The sequence below is a fragment of the Nomascus leucogenys genome, chromosome 25, assembly GCF_006542625.1.
Source record: "Nomascus leucogenys isolate Asia chromosome 25, Asia_NLE_v1, whole genome shotgun sequence".
NCBI classification, from domain to species: domain Eukaryota; kingdom Metazoa; phylum Chordata; class Mammalia; order Primates; family Hylobatidae; genus Nomascus; species Nomascus leucogenys.
Genome location: NC_044405.1, coordinates 28943957 through 28958900, shown reverse-complemented (window position 1 = coordinate 28958900; position 14944 = coordinate 28943957). Strand labels below are relative to the sequence as shown.

Here is a 14944-nt window from a genome sequence, read left to right as displayed (position 1 = left end):
GCTTTGTCTTCAGGATGGTACTGGGAAGGCCACACTGCATCTCCTGTTAGTTCTTTGAGTAAATGCTTCAGGATCTTGATCCCGTGTGTCTGAAGTTTCCATGGGAAGCTCTGCTCTGGTCGGCCGCGGACCTGGGTACTAGGGTTTTGGCACCCACTGAGTGGAACGCTTGCTCACCCTTCAGTCATAATTGCATAAGCTGAACCAGTTGAGATGTCTGTGGTGTTGGCTGTCATTTCTGCTGTCAGTTCCCTCCAATTAGGGCATGAACAAGATGAATTTTTTTCCTTGAAAACGGACGTGGATGGTCTGCTTGCTGTGGCCTTAATCTTCGGCATCATCTCATCCCTTCTCAAAACAAGATATCCATTTGCAAACTACTAATTCTTTGGGGCACTGTCCAAAGAATTTCATAAACTCTTCATAAAGCATCAATGATTTCACCATTCTTCCACCCAAGCTTCACCATAAATTTGATGTTGGTTGTTTTGTTGTTGTTGTTGAGGCAGAGTTTTGCTCTTGTTGCCCAGGCTGGAGTGCAATGGCGCAATTTTGGCTCACTGCAACCTCTGCCTCCTGGGTTCACGCGATTCTCCTGCCTCAGCGTCCCAAGTAGCTGGGATTATAGGTGCCTGCCACCAGGCCCAGCTAATTTTTTGTATTTTTAGTAGAGGCGGGGTTTCGCCATATTAGCCAGGCTGATCTCGAACTCCTGACCTCAGGTGATCCGCCTGCCTCGGCCGCCCAAAGTGCTGGGATTACAGGTGTGAGCCACCGCGCCCGGCCAATGTTGGTTCTTGATTTAATTTTAGCAGAATTCATGTTGCTCTGATAGGGGCTTTTTTAAAACTGATGTCTTATTCTTCTTAGTGCCTCAAACTAGATCCTGCTCAGTGAGCAGGAGCTTATTTTGGTGCAAAAAGTGTTGAAATCCATGCATAGTTTTTTCATAATGTATCTTCCATGATTTTTTTGAAGACCCCTTATATGTAAAGCACTTAGTGCCACTCCTGGGACATGGTAGTGTCTTAACATATGGCGGGTGTTATTATTAACATTATTAAAACACAACCTTCATGTAATTCAATGCAATTCAAACACTTAAGCCATCATTCACTGGGACCAGCCCTGGAGATATGAAAGTAAGCAAGACAGGATCCTTGCCATCCAGTAGCAGTCGATGTGGTAAAGAGGTCGCAGCTTCCCATCATGAGGATACCGAGCAACCGCCCAGGGGGAGTGAGTGACCAGAAGGCCACGAACAGCAGAGAAGGACTCAGGGAGGTGGACATCCTGTAGGTGGGGATGGGGGACCTTTGAGGACAGGAGCTACTACAGGACACGCAGAGGCCCTAGGAGTGTCAGGAGGAAGGCCATGGAGTGACGGTTCTCAGAGTGTGGCTCTCAGGGCACCCGCAAGCTCATAGCTTTCACACTGCTGCCTTTCCACGCTGCTGACCTCGGCGCTGCTGGGGCAACCACAATGGCATGAACTCAGGGGCCTGACTGCACAGTCATGCCACTCATGTTCTTCACTACCATGAACTCACAGCAAAACACACACACAAAATGCCACGCTTCACAAAGCAGTCAAAGGTGCTCATTTTATTAAATTCAGCTCCTGAGTATACTTTTTTTAATTGTGAAATGTTTATAGACTCACAAGAAGTTGTAAAAGTAGTAGAGGGGTCACATACCTTCATCACCAGCTTCACCCGACTGTGCTATCTCATGTAACACAGGAAGCTGACACTGGTACCATACAGTGACCCAGGCTGTAGACCCCAATGGATTTCACTACAGAGTGAACCAGGCTGCAGACCTCACTGGATTTCAATACAGAGTGAACCAGGCCGCAGACTTCACTGGATTTCACTAGAGTGAACCAGGCTGCAGACCTCACTGGATTTCACTAGAGTGAACCAGGCTGCAGACCCCACTGGATTTCAATACAGAGTGACCCAGGCCGCAGACTTCACTGGATTTCACTACAGACTGAACCAGGCTGCAGACCCCACCGGATTTCACTAGAGTGAACCAGGCTGCAGACCCCACTGGATTTCGGTACAGAGTGAACCAGGCTGCAGACCTCACTGGATTTCAGTACAGAGTGAACCAGGCTGCAGACCCCACCGGATTTCACTAGAGTGAACCAGGCTGCAGACCTCACTGGATTTCGGTACAGAGTGAACCAGGCTGCAGACCTCACTGGATTTCAGTACAGAGTGAACCAGGCTGCAGACCCCACTGGATTTCAGCAGCTTTCGCAGGCATTCTTTGGGTCTAATGCTATGGCGTTTGTCACATGTGTAGATTCGTGTAACCACCACAGCAGCCCCGGCCCAGAACTCTCCATTACCACAGAGGATGGCCTCCTGCTGCCTCCTGCTGCTCCATGAAACACTGACCCGCTCTCCTTCTGAGGTTGGCATTTTGAGGATGCCATTTAGAAATGGAATCACACAGTACACCTCCTCATAGGATTGGCATTTTTCTCTTAGTATAATGCCCTTGAGATCCAACCACGGCACTGCATGTGTCAACAGTCCCTTCTGTTTCACTGCTGAGGAGGAATCAGATGTGCCAGTTTGTTTAACCACTCTCGAGCTGAAGATGTTTGAGTTATTTCCATTCTTGAGCGCTTGTGTTCTTGACATTCTCCGGGTCTCTGCTGCAGAATGACAGCTGGCTCAGGGAAAGCAAATGGGGAGCGCTCGGTGCTGTGAGCTGAAGTAGCCGCTGTTTTCACAGAACGCCCTTTTCACTTGCAAGAGTGCTGGGGAAGCTAGTTATTCAGTGTTGGGTATTTGGTAGACGTTTGATTAAAAATGAATGATGTGGCCGGGCGCGGTGGCTCACGCCTGTAATCCCAGCACTTTGGGAGGCCGAGGCAGGCGGATCACGAGGTCAGGAGATCGAGACCATCCTGGCTAACACGGTGAAACCCCGTCTCTACTAAAAAATACAAAAAAATTAGCCGGGTGAGGTGGCGGGTGCCTGTAGTCCCAGCTACACGGGAGGCTGAGGCAGGAGAATGGCATGAACCCCGGGGGACGGAGCCTGCAGTGAGCCGAGATGGCGCCACTGCACTCCAGCCTGGGTGAAAGCGCGAGACTCCTTCTCAAAAAAAAAAAAAAAAAAAAAAAGAATGATGTAAGCCTGTCACTTCAAAGGAAACAACACGAGTATTTGCTGTCAATGATGCCATCTGAGACTTTAAGCAAAAATCAGAATTTTGGAAAACTTACACTTGCCACTGTGAGCTTGAAGGAGTCCTGATGCTCCAAGCCCTACCTGAGATCACAAATGCAGATTTTAAAAAAATATCGTCAAACAAAAGGTGCCCACATTTGGAAGATCTGCACAACTCGGGAAACCACGTTTCCCACAAGACTAATGGCACAGGGTGTAACGCTATGATGCCTGGGTAAAAGAGCCATTCAAAATGCAAGATAGGCCGAGTGCAGTGCCTCACGCCTGTAATCCCAACACTCTGGGAGGCCAAGGTGGGAGGACCGCTTGAGCTCATGGGTTCGAGACCACCTACCTTCATACATAAGCTTTGTCGAAAAATGCTCATCAGATTCAGTCAGTGCTTCATCTTTATCCACCTCCAAGAGGTCTGAGAGCCTCGTGATCAAAACCTCCAGGGAGCAGAGGGAGCCTGTTCTGCAATACTCCATTCCCGAAGGGGGAAAGATCTCAGCCTTCACGTTGTATAATGTCTGGGCAGGAAAGGGAGAGAATAGAAAGGAAATGTACCTAAGTGGTCTCAAGAAATGCAACTAGAGGAAAACGCGGAGCTGCCCACAGACCCTGGAGAGCTGAGGAAAGACACCTATCTGCTCGGCTGGCCTTAGAGCAACTGTCGCCACTCACTCTCAATAATTCCCACTGGAGATGCAATGTTTTCGGAAGTCCTACACTCCGAACCTTAACATCCTCCTTTAAATTATGAACATTTTCAACCACAGGAAGAAAGGATAGCACAGTGACCCTCCAGCCGCCTATCACCCAGATCCCGAGATCTCAGCATGTTGCTGCCTCAGCATCATCTATCAAGCCATGCACATTTCTGTATTTGCCTGAGGTAATTTAAAGCGAATTTCAGGCCAGACATGGTGGCTCACGCCTGTAATCCCAGCACTTTGGGAGGCCGAGGTGGGCAGATCACTTGAGGCCAGGAGTTCGAGACCAGCCTGGCCAACGTGGTGAAACCCCGTCTCTACTAAAAATACAAAAATTAGCCGGGTACAGTGGCAGGTGCCTGTAATCCCAGCTACTTGGATTACTTAGCAGGAGACTCCCTTGAACCCAGGTGGCAAAGGATGAGATTGCACCACTGCACTGTAGCCTGGGTGACAGAGCAAGACTCATCTAAAAAAATAAAATAAAATAAAAAAGCAAATTTCAGACAACCTGTTATTTTGCCCCATCTGCTTCAGTATGCATTACTAACCACTAAGGCCCTTTTCTTACCAAAACACAATGCTATTATTACAACTAGCAAAAGCAACAGGAATTCCTTGGTATAACCCAATTCAGTCCATAATCTACTTTGTCCGTGTTTTCTTTCCATAATCAACCTATTCTCAGTGGCTATTCAAACATGCTTAACATTCTACCACCACCCATGACAAACGATCAAAACCCATCTGCCACTGCAAAGATGAAAAAGGGCTCACGCACTACAACCTGGCAGTTCCACTTCCGAGGGGAAGCGTTGTGTGTGCATGTGAGCGTGTGTGTAATACAGTATAACTTGACTTAAAAGTGTTCTATTGGCATTGTAAAATGTTCAAAGAAGAGATTTCAGTATACTAAGAAGTGTTTGTCTGGAGTCTGAGGCCAAGATGAAGCTGTTTGATGGGAGTTCACGGCCTAAACAGCAGTCCCAAGAGCGGCCTTTCTAGGTGATCTCCTACCAAATCCCCAATTACCTCTATTCAGACATGGGACAAACTCCCACCAGTCTCAAGAGGGGCCATGCTGGGACTTCCTGGGGCTCTCAAGCCACAGGGCAGAAAAGATCCCAAATACACAGATACAAAAGTGCCAGCCGTGGGCCCGGGTGCCTGTAGGTCCTGGGAACTGAAGCAGTGGAATGCTGTGCTAGAGGCCCACTGAAATACCTCCTCCTCAGAAGCTTCTGGCTGGAGCACAGTCTGAATGTTTCTGAATCCAGCAAAGAATGCAGATTTGCCTCAGGGCTTGAAGGACACCCAGAGTTGCAGTAGGACAAAGGGGGGTGTGCTGAACCTGCGTGTGCCTGAACGCTGCTCTCGGCTGCATCTGGGAAGGAGAGTGGCTGGGGGAAAGCACAGCCCAAGGCGAGCAGCAGGGGCCTCACCTGGCAGCACCTGAAGCTCAGGCACCGGGACCAGAACCGCGGAGCCTCTTCAGAGAGACACGCGAGCACTGACGGCCAGCTGGAATCTGACAAGGGGGCCAGGGCCACCCTGCAGGGAGGAAAGCATCGTCATGACAGATGGGATAGGGACACCTGATGGGTCATTTGAAAAGAACAAATTTGGACCCTACCTCTCACCATACGCAAAAATTAAGTCAAAGTAGATCACAGACCTAAACGTAAGTGCTCAAATTACGAACATCTTGGAAGAAAATGCAGGAGAAAATCTTTTTGACCAAAGGCAATGATTTTCTAGGTCCAAAGCAAAAAATTCAAGCAATAAAAGACAGAGTTGAATTGGATTTCATCAAAATTTAAAACTTTTGTGCTTCAAAAGACAACAAATGGAAGAAAATATTTGCAAATCATATATAAGGACCTGGTACCTAGGATATATAAAGAACTTACAATTCAATAATAAAAAACAAATAACCCTATTTAAACATGGGGAAAGGATCCGAACAGACATCCTTCCAAAGAAGGCAGAAAAATGGGCCACACGCCCACGAGCAGCAGCACAACATCACCAGCCACTGGGGAAACGCCCACCAAATGGGACAGCCACAACCAAACACAGTGAGACAAGTGCTGGCAGGACACACAGAAGCTGGGACTCTCTGGTCCCAGCTGGAATCCACTATGTTGCTGGTGGGAATGTAGAGCCCTCTAGAAAAAGTTGGCAGTTGCTCAAAAAGCTAACCACAGAGTTACCCTATGACCCAGAAATTCCACTCAGGTCTTTACCAGGAGAATTGAATAGATATGGCAACATAAAAACCTGTACTTTGGGCCGGGCACGGTGGCTCATGCTTGTAATCCCAGCACTTTGGGAGGCCAAGTGGGGTGGATCACGAGGTCAGGAGTTCAAGACCAGCCTGGTCAAGATGGTGAAACGCCGTCTCTACTAAAAATACAAAAAATTAGCCAGGCGTGGTGGCATGTGCCTGTTATCCCGGCTACTCTGGAGGCTGAGTCAGATAATTGCTTAAACCTAGAGGGGTGGAGGTTGCAGTGAGCCAAGATCATGCCACTGCACTCCAGCCTGGGCAACAGAGCGAGACTCCATCTCAAACAAACAAACAAACAAAAAAAACCCGTACTTTGGCCAGGCACAGTGGCTCACACCTGTAATCCCAGCATTTTGGGAGGCCAAGGCAGGCGGATCACCCGAGGTCGAGAGTTTGAGACCAGCCTGATCAACATGGAGAAACCCCGTCTCTACAAAAAATTAGCCGGGCATGGTGGTGCATGCCTGTAATCCCAGCTACTTGGGAGGCTGAGGCAGGAGAATCGCTTGAACCTGGGAGGCAGAGGTAGTGGTGAGCCGAGATCGTGCCATTGCACTCCAGCCTGGGCAACAAGTGTGAAATTCTGTCTCAAAAAAATAACAAATAAATAAAATAAAATAAAAATAATTAGCCAGGTGTGGTGACACGTGCCTGTGGTCCCAGCTACTTGGCAGGCTGAGGTGGGAAGATCATGAGCCCAGAAGGTCCAGGCTGCAGTGAGCTATGATTGTGCCACTGCACTCCAGCCTGGGCGACAGAGTGAGACCTTGTCTCATAAATAAATAATTTGTTTATATATAAATTATTATAATATATACTATTATTTGATTTAATTAAATTATTTAATAATTTGTTATTTTATTTATTCATTTAAATTTATTAAATAAGGAGAGTTATATAAAACATGAAGGTCAAAACAATTTGTCTTGGATGGAAGAAGATAGAAAAAAATTGCTAATATCAAAACTATAAAGACAAACACTTCAAACAAACATTGTCTAACAATTTCAAGTAGTAAAGAGAAGTATCACAAAATTGCAAAACATTAAGTCAAATAATCTCCCTAAAGGAACACAGCACACACCTGTATCTACTCACCTAGCTCAAGGCTACTCTTCATTCCACACTCAAACTGGCTTCTACCAAATGATGCACAAGTTCTAAGAAAATCTTCACAATATTCAGCTAGCAGTTTTCACAGGTTTTCAGCTTTTCTTTGAAAAACTAGAGATATGCCTTAGAAAGCAATGCCCCTGAAGATGAAATGACTCCGAGAAATATTTCCAGGGAGTTACTAAGTCAACATGAGAAAGGGAAAAAGATAGAAGAAAAAAGGAATCTTTGGGCTTTCCAAATGACAAACACTCCTCTTAGAGATGCCTCCAGGAGTGTGGGCATCTCAGATGTGTCACTTGAGAAGGACCTGGGGTTCTAAAATAAAGACAGTCAATGATTCAACTACCCCAACAACTGTTTTTCTCCAGCTGCTCCTTCATTATGTTGTCAGAAGCTGTCTATTCAGTTCTTCAGATTACAAAGAACATAATGCCATCTTTCGTTTTTCCACCCCACCCTCCCAAAATAATACACCACTTACAAAAAAATTTTCCACTTTAAATTCATAAGTATACGGCTTTAAGGAGATAGACAGCTGTTCCTCAGAAGCTGGGGAAAATCCAACAGAGAACCGGCAATGCAGAGAAGGGGGAGGCTCTTCTGTCCACTTGAGTTCCCAGACGAAGAACACCGACTGCTTGCTGTAGATGGGCTGGAAAGAGAGTCGGGGATCACTGTTCACACAGCACCATAACCGCAAAGAGGACACAGACACTGCAGCAAAACACACGCCATGCGAAGGGTGCTGAGCAGACACCATGGGCAGGCCCCTGCCTCACAGCACACCTGTGCATGCTGCTTTAGGCCCCATGGCACCTGTCCCTGCCCTGACTCCCTTTGCCTGGCCTTGTCCCAGCAGAAGATTGTACAAAATTGGTAAATCTTTAACTTTTTATGATTCCATAAGTTTTATATCATATGAGATCATTAAAAAGTAGCTTAATTTTTTTTTTCTTTTTGAAATGGAGTCTCGCTTTGTCGCCCAGGCTGGAGTGCAGTGATAGGATCTTGGCTCACTGCAACCTCCGCCTCCTGGGTTCAAGTGATTCTTCTGCGTCAGCCTCCCAAGTAGCTGGGACTACGGACACACGCCACCATGCCCAGCTAATTTTTTGTATTTTAGCAGAGACGGGATTTCACCGTGTTGCCTGGGCTGGTCTTGAATTCCTGAGCTCAGGCAATCCACCCGCTTCGGCCTCCCAAAGTGCTGGGATTACAGGTGTGAGCCACCGTGCCCCACTGATTTTTTTTTTCCCTTTTTTAGAGAAAGGGTCTCACTCTGTCACCCAGGCTGGAGTGCCGTGGTGCGATCACAGCTTATTGCAGCCCAACCTCCCAGGTTCAAGAGATCTTCTCACCTCAGCCTCCTGGGTAGCTGGGAATACAGGTGTGTGCCACCATGCCTGACTAATTTTTGTCTTTGTAGAGATGGGGTTTGCCATGTTGCTCAGGCTGGTCTCAAACTCCTAAGCTCAAGTGATCCACCCACCTGGGCCTTCCAAAGTGTTGGGATCACAGGTGTGACCCACCATGCCCAAAGGATATTAATTTATAGCATATCCCATGCAGCTCCAAAACAGGGGAATATATCATCAATTAATTTAACAGTACATCTTGGCTAGAGGTGGTGGCTTACAGCTGTAATCCCAACACTTTAGGGGGCCAAGGTGGGTGGGTTCACCTGAGGCCAGGAGTTCAAGACCAGCCTGACCAACATGGTGAAACCACATCTCTATTAAAAATACAAAAATTAGCTGGGCGTGTTGGCGGGTACCTGTAATCCCAGCTACTCGGGAGGCTGAGACAGGAGAATCGTTTGAACCCGGGAGGCAGAGGTTGCAGTGAGGCAAGATCACACAATTGCATTCCAGCCTGGGAGACAAGAGCGAAACTCCATCTCAAAAAAAGATAAATAAAAATTTTAAAAATAAGATAAAAAGTAAATCTTTACATCCAGCCAATTATTTTATATTTAAATTATTTTAGGAACCAGCACAACCTAATGTAGGGGCTGAACAACGCTATTACATGTAAAGTCCACACCTAAAAGCACAGTGACAAGCTCCAGTAATACCTGAAAGAGCTAAAGGATTAGTGGGGGAAAATCCTTTGAAAATGCTAAAGATTCAGACGTCCATTAAAAAAGCCTTTGATCTCTATAAACACTCAGCATTTACTGTCTAAAAACACACGTGAAAGATAAACGGAAAAGGCAAGGTCAAGATTCATCCAGGCAGCAAGGCATAAACAGAAAAAGCAAGGTCCAGATGCAGGCATGAGCATGGCTCTTTCACAAAGGCACCAACGTGTCGGGCACCATCGCTCTGGCCCTGGCAGGCATCAGGCTCTGGGCAGAGTGGAGCACCGCCCATGCAATCAACAGTGCGTTCAAACAGAAGCTTGGATCTGCACACGTCTACGCATAGAGTGGGACCAGTTTCAGATTTAATTCTTCTAAAAAGAAGAATTCATCCATCCAACCACCCACTGACTCAGCAGCAAGCCCCGATCCAGCCTCAGGGCAGCCGGAGGAGCTGCACAGGAGCCTTTACTCATCAGCAGTGCAGCTGTTCTACCTAAAGGCTCAGTTGCAACACATACTACATCATTTCCGTACACTCTGGTTCTCTGTTGAGAAGTTTATGCTCAGGTCTACACAATGTTTACCTGCTGGGACTGCGTGTTCAGTGGTACTAGCTGCAGGTCGGTACTATCACCGGTATCTACAAGATAACTATCTGACAGCTGAAAGTCAAGTTCTGACAAATTCTGGACACAAACTTGAACATATTTCCTAAAGTGGAAAAACAAAAAGAATTATTTTGATATGTAAGAACTTTATTAAATATATCTTAGCTTTGTTAAGGAGACCCTCTCTGCCTGGGGAATCAAAAAAAGCAACAAAGCAAAGTAAGCTAAGTTGTTGCATAAGTTTCCCTTCAGATTTCACACCGAAAAGTGCCAGAAAAAAAATAAACCTTTTTGGCTGGGCGCGGTGGCTCATGCCTGTAATCCCAGCACTTTAGGAGGCCGAGATGGGCAGATTATGAGGTCAGGAGATCAAGACCATCCTGGCCAACATGGTGAAACCCCATCTCTATTAAAAATATAAAAATTAGCCAGACGTGGTGGCACGTGTCTGTAATCTCAGCTACTCGGGAGGCTGAGGCACGAGAATCACTTGAACCCGGGAGGTGGAGGTTGCAGTGAGCTGAGATCGTGCCACTGCACTCCAGCCTGGTGACAGGGCGAGACTCCATCTAAAAAAAATAACAAATAAAAATAAACAAACAAACGTTTTTAAAGAGGTGATTTCTGTGAGGAAATGGAAGAAAGAATATAGTTTCTGACCAGCCTTATTAAGTGATCATGGCTGGTCACCCTCACTGGCCTTTGGGAAGCCATGAGGAGAGAGCAGCGGCCCTCCTCATTACAGGTGAAAACTCTCCATTGAGAGATGATACGCGGGGCTTATATCCATTTCCATTACATGCAAAGCTTTGAAAATATTAATAATAGTTATCATTTTTTGAGACAGAGTCTTGCTGTTGTCGCCCAGGCTGGGGTGCAATGGCACGATCTCGGCTCACTGCAACCTCTGCCTCCTGGGTTCAAGTGATTCTCCTGCCTCAGCCTCCCGAGTAGCTGGGATTACAGGCGCCCACCACCATGCCCAGCTAATTTTTGTATTTTTAGTAGAGACGGGGTTTCACTATGTTGGTCAGGCTGGTCTTGAACTCCTGACCTCGTGATCCACCTGCCTCGGCCCCCCAAAGTGCTGGAATTACAGGCACGAGCCACCACGCCCGGCTGAAAAATAATTTTTTAATAAGGTTCTTTTAGAGATTATTGATGTTTTTAACCATTAATATCTACAGTGCCCTTTGCTGTGATTTGAAGGGGAAAAAAGCTGCTAGTATAATGTTCCATTCTAAACATGGTTCTGACATTTTTGTTTCCAAATTATCCACACGTCATCAATGGATAAAAAGTTGTGGTGAGAGGCCAGGCTAGCATCCCGAGTCCACTGATCAATGCTAGCACTGTCACTAAGGTAGGACACCTGGACACCGTGGGCCTCCCGGTGCAGTCAACAGGAAGCACACAGCCCCGCCTGCCTCAAAGCAGAACTGGAGTCTACTCAAGCCTTTAGGCCGGCTATTTTCCACTGGGGCACGTCCGCCCCACCCAGAGGATACTGGGCAGTGTCTACAGACATCTGTGGCTGCCACACCTGCGGGTGGGGAGTGCTACTGGCATCTCGTGGGAGAGCCTGGGGTGCTGCTCAACACCCGACAGCACACAGGACAGCCCCTAGAACAGAGTTATCTAGCCCAAAATGTCACTAATGCCGAGCTTAAAAGCTCCTGTTCTAGAGGTTGCAGGCAATTGACAAGAAATACAGGGACAGGGGAACTAGTTAACAAATCCAGCCAAATCCAGAAAGGCGGGCCTCCAGAGGAAACCTGGCCTGCATGTGAGCAAGTCGATGGCTTGAAAACAGGGAAGAAAGGATGAACAGAGATCTGGTGGTCTGATGGAGATTTTGGACCCCGAGTCACACAAACCAACCATAAAAGATCATTTTCAGACAGTTGGGAAAACCTGAATATGAACTGGGTGTCACAGGATACCAGGGAATTGTGGATTTTAAGAGACGAACAATGGCCTTGTGGTCACATAATAAGACATCCTTGGTCATCACGAAGGCCAGCTTTGAACATTAGGAACCTCCACTTAGAAGAGTCCTGGGAAAGAAGCCAGGGCCCGCGCGCCACGCCTCCGTTACCGTGTTCCTGAGGACAGCAGGGCGTGTGTGGTCCTGAAGGGTACGCTGAAGGTCAGTGCGATGACTGTGGAGTAGATGGACCACGGGCAGTCAATCGACACCTGAGGAGGAAGCACAAAGACACTCTCAGACCACTCGCCCGACGGACAGCACAGCCACCACCACTGCTGCCCAGACACACCTGCAGTGCCTGCCCACGCCCTAGACATTTTATTATGGCTTCAACCACTCATTATCTAGGAAGCAAAGCCTTACCCAACACATATACAAACCAACGGGAAACAGGAAGCTATGTATACAGACAAGAGAAACGAACGCAGAACTGGCAAGACGTGCACACATCACCAGAGTCATCTCAACGGCGGAAGAGCACAGCCGTCCCCTAAGCAGCAGACCCACCTGCTGCTCCCATACACGCAGGGCCGCGGAGCCATGCAGGTTGCGATGTGCACAGGGTTTTGACAAAGTGCTTTCAGTCATATATTTCCAGATGACATTAGCCAATCAGTAACTACTCCACATTTAATGAATTACTAAGCATTTAATCCACGTGAGGCTGAATATGTAACTGAAAACCAAATCAGTTTAGGGGCACAGTGAGGACAAAGCTATTACATCCTTAAAGGGCAGGAATGAAGCAAGTCTCAAGCCTTATTCCCCACAGGGAAGAGGTGAATACCCCAGCACACAGCGCACGTGCCGCCAGCGCCAGGAAAGAGGTGAATACCCCAGCACACAGCATGCGTGCCGCCAGCGCCAGGGAAAAGCAGGATAACATGGCACACAGCACAGGTGCCACCAGCGCCAGGGAAGAGTGGGATAACATGGCACACAGCACAGGTGCCACCAGCACCAGAGAAGAGTGGGATAACACAGCACACAGCACAGGTGCCACCAGTGCTGTGCGCTCCTGCTGAGCTAGGCATCACCTTCGCGTCTGTGTGAGTTAAGGGAAAGACACTTCCTCAGGTGTCTTCAAAAGCTGAACATTACATTCTTCTTCAGGCGTGGACTTGTCTGGTGACTTCGTGCTTTGGAAAGACGGCATTCCTTGCCCTTTTCTCCTGCTGCTCTTGGGCCTATACTGCGACCCTTGGGCTGTTTTCGGGTCCTCAGGATTGATTTCTGGGCTACAAGACTTGGGCACACCCTGAGTAACATGATGTAGCGACACATTCCATGAGCTGATATCCTGTGGCTCTGGGACCGAAATCACATCTTTCTCAAGTAACTGTCAGTAAGTACCAGCACCAAAGCCTAAAATGAGACAGCTCCTCCCTGGCTGAGCTTATGATGTTTCAGTAGACAGACACCAAGGCACACACGACACAGACCTCCTCTGGCCTCGTCACCGGTCTAATGGACATGACCCAAGTTTAACACCCCTCATGCCTAGGCCGGCCCTAACCTCTTACAGGAAACTCCCTGGACCCTGGAACTGAGAGGGAAAGGTAGAGCTGGCTTGTCTCTGTCCTTGCAAAAAATGCACCCCTTATCTAAGAAAGGGTGATTCACAGACAGACAGAACTGCTAAACACATGCCCAGGGCATCGGGAATCAGAAGGAGCCAGGCTAACAGCAGGCATCGCTACATCGCCTTCCCAGCAGGCAGGCAGGCGGGGGAGGCCCACAAGCTAAGCTCCTCCACTGTCCCTACTCACTTTGTGGTCTGTGGTCACCATGCAGTGGCCAGTTCTCTGTTTGTCCTTATGCTTCCTATGGGGCTCTGCCGTCCCCAGCATGTCACTCTCCCCTCCGAGTGCTGGGGCTGAAGGTAAAGAGAGAACTTCCAGTTCAAATTCGATCACATGGTACGCAGGCGCAACGGGCAGACTGATGCTCGTGACCTTGTCGGAGGACTGAATCCGGAGCGCGGCCTCAGAAGACTGTTCTACGAAAGACAGAAAAAGTCACTTCAAAGCTGTTCCCTTGGTTTCACTTGTCCTTTTCCTTACAGCAGGTGACAGCCCAGCAGTGAGGCCACTGCTCAACTTCTCCCACTCCTGTGCGCCTGGCAGGCAAACCCAATAACAAAGCGCCTAGGACAGAGCAGCCCCGTGTGAAAGCCGGCAGGCGGGCGCCCAGACCCATCATTGATCTCAATCTGAAGACAGGAAAAGGACATTTCCCACGGGGCCCACCCAAGTCCTATGTAGGTCCCTGCATGACCTTCTCCCGTTCCAGCTCATCTGCAGATCCACCCCCACCCCAGGGGAGCAGGGTCCTCCCTTTCCCCTTCCTCGTGGCTTGGAGGATGGGAGTGCTCAGGGCTCTCAACAGCACCTACAAGGGCTGCTCTGCTTTTGCTTCTCGGGAGCAGGGCCAGCCCGGGGTGGACAGGGTCTGGCAGGCATCGCCACGGAACGTGACCCCAGCCGTGACCCCCATCTCCTAATCCTCAGCCAGACAAGCACTGCTCGGCCACTCAGCATGTGAACCACTCTATCACCTCAAATGGGACCCCAGCACAGGCACCAGGCCGCAGTGCTCCTATGGAACACTGACTCCAGACACTGTCGGGGGCGCTCAGCGGGATGGCAGCAAGGCCAGGCTCACCCTCACACCCACACGGTGCAGGGCAAGGTGGGCGTCCTCCTTGGGCCTGGGTGGGCGGCACCTCACCTCTTGTGTTGGAGTAGACCATGGCCCTGCTCTCCGCCTGGCACAGAATGAGCATGGCTTCTGCATTGCTGAGCTGCAGGCTGTCTCCATTCTTTATCGTATAATGGCCGGTAGTGACAGTGAACTTGACTTTCTGAGGAATGCCTGCCAGAAGGCTATCTAAAGAAAAAGAGATCACGGCTCAGCAGTGCTGCCAACCAGAAGACAGCAACTCAGGGC

The 14944-nt window shown here is 48.5% G+C and overlaps 1 protein-coding gene across 3 annotated transcripts in view; it reads right to left on the bottom strand.

Moving 5' to 3' along the window:
• TRAPPC10 (trafficking protein particle complex 10) overlaps window positions 1-14944 on the bottom strand; it is a 92347-nt gene that overhangs the window by 4893 nt on the left and 72510 nt on the right. For all 3 annotated transcript variants that reach the window (XM_030806365.1, XM_030806366.1, XM_030806367.1), the window contains 6 exons: window positions 14726-14884; window positions 13765-13994; window positions 12104-12204; window positions 9982-10108; window positions 7796-7966; window positions 3548-3725 (listed from right to left, as the gene is read on the bottom strand). In XM_030806365.1, the coding sequence (XP_030662225.1) occupies window positions 3548-3725; window positions 7796-7966; window positions 9982-10108; window positions 12104-12204; window positions 13765-13994; window positions 14726-14884 (966 nt within the window). The remainder of the gene's footprint in view (window positions 1-3547; window positions 3726-7795; window positions 7967-9981; window positions 10109-12103; window positions 12205-13764; window positions 13995-14725; window positions 14885-14944) is intronic.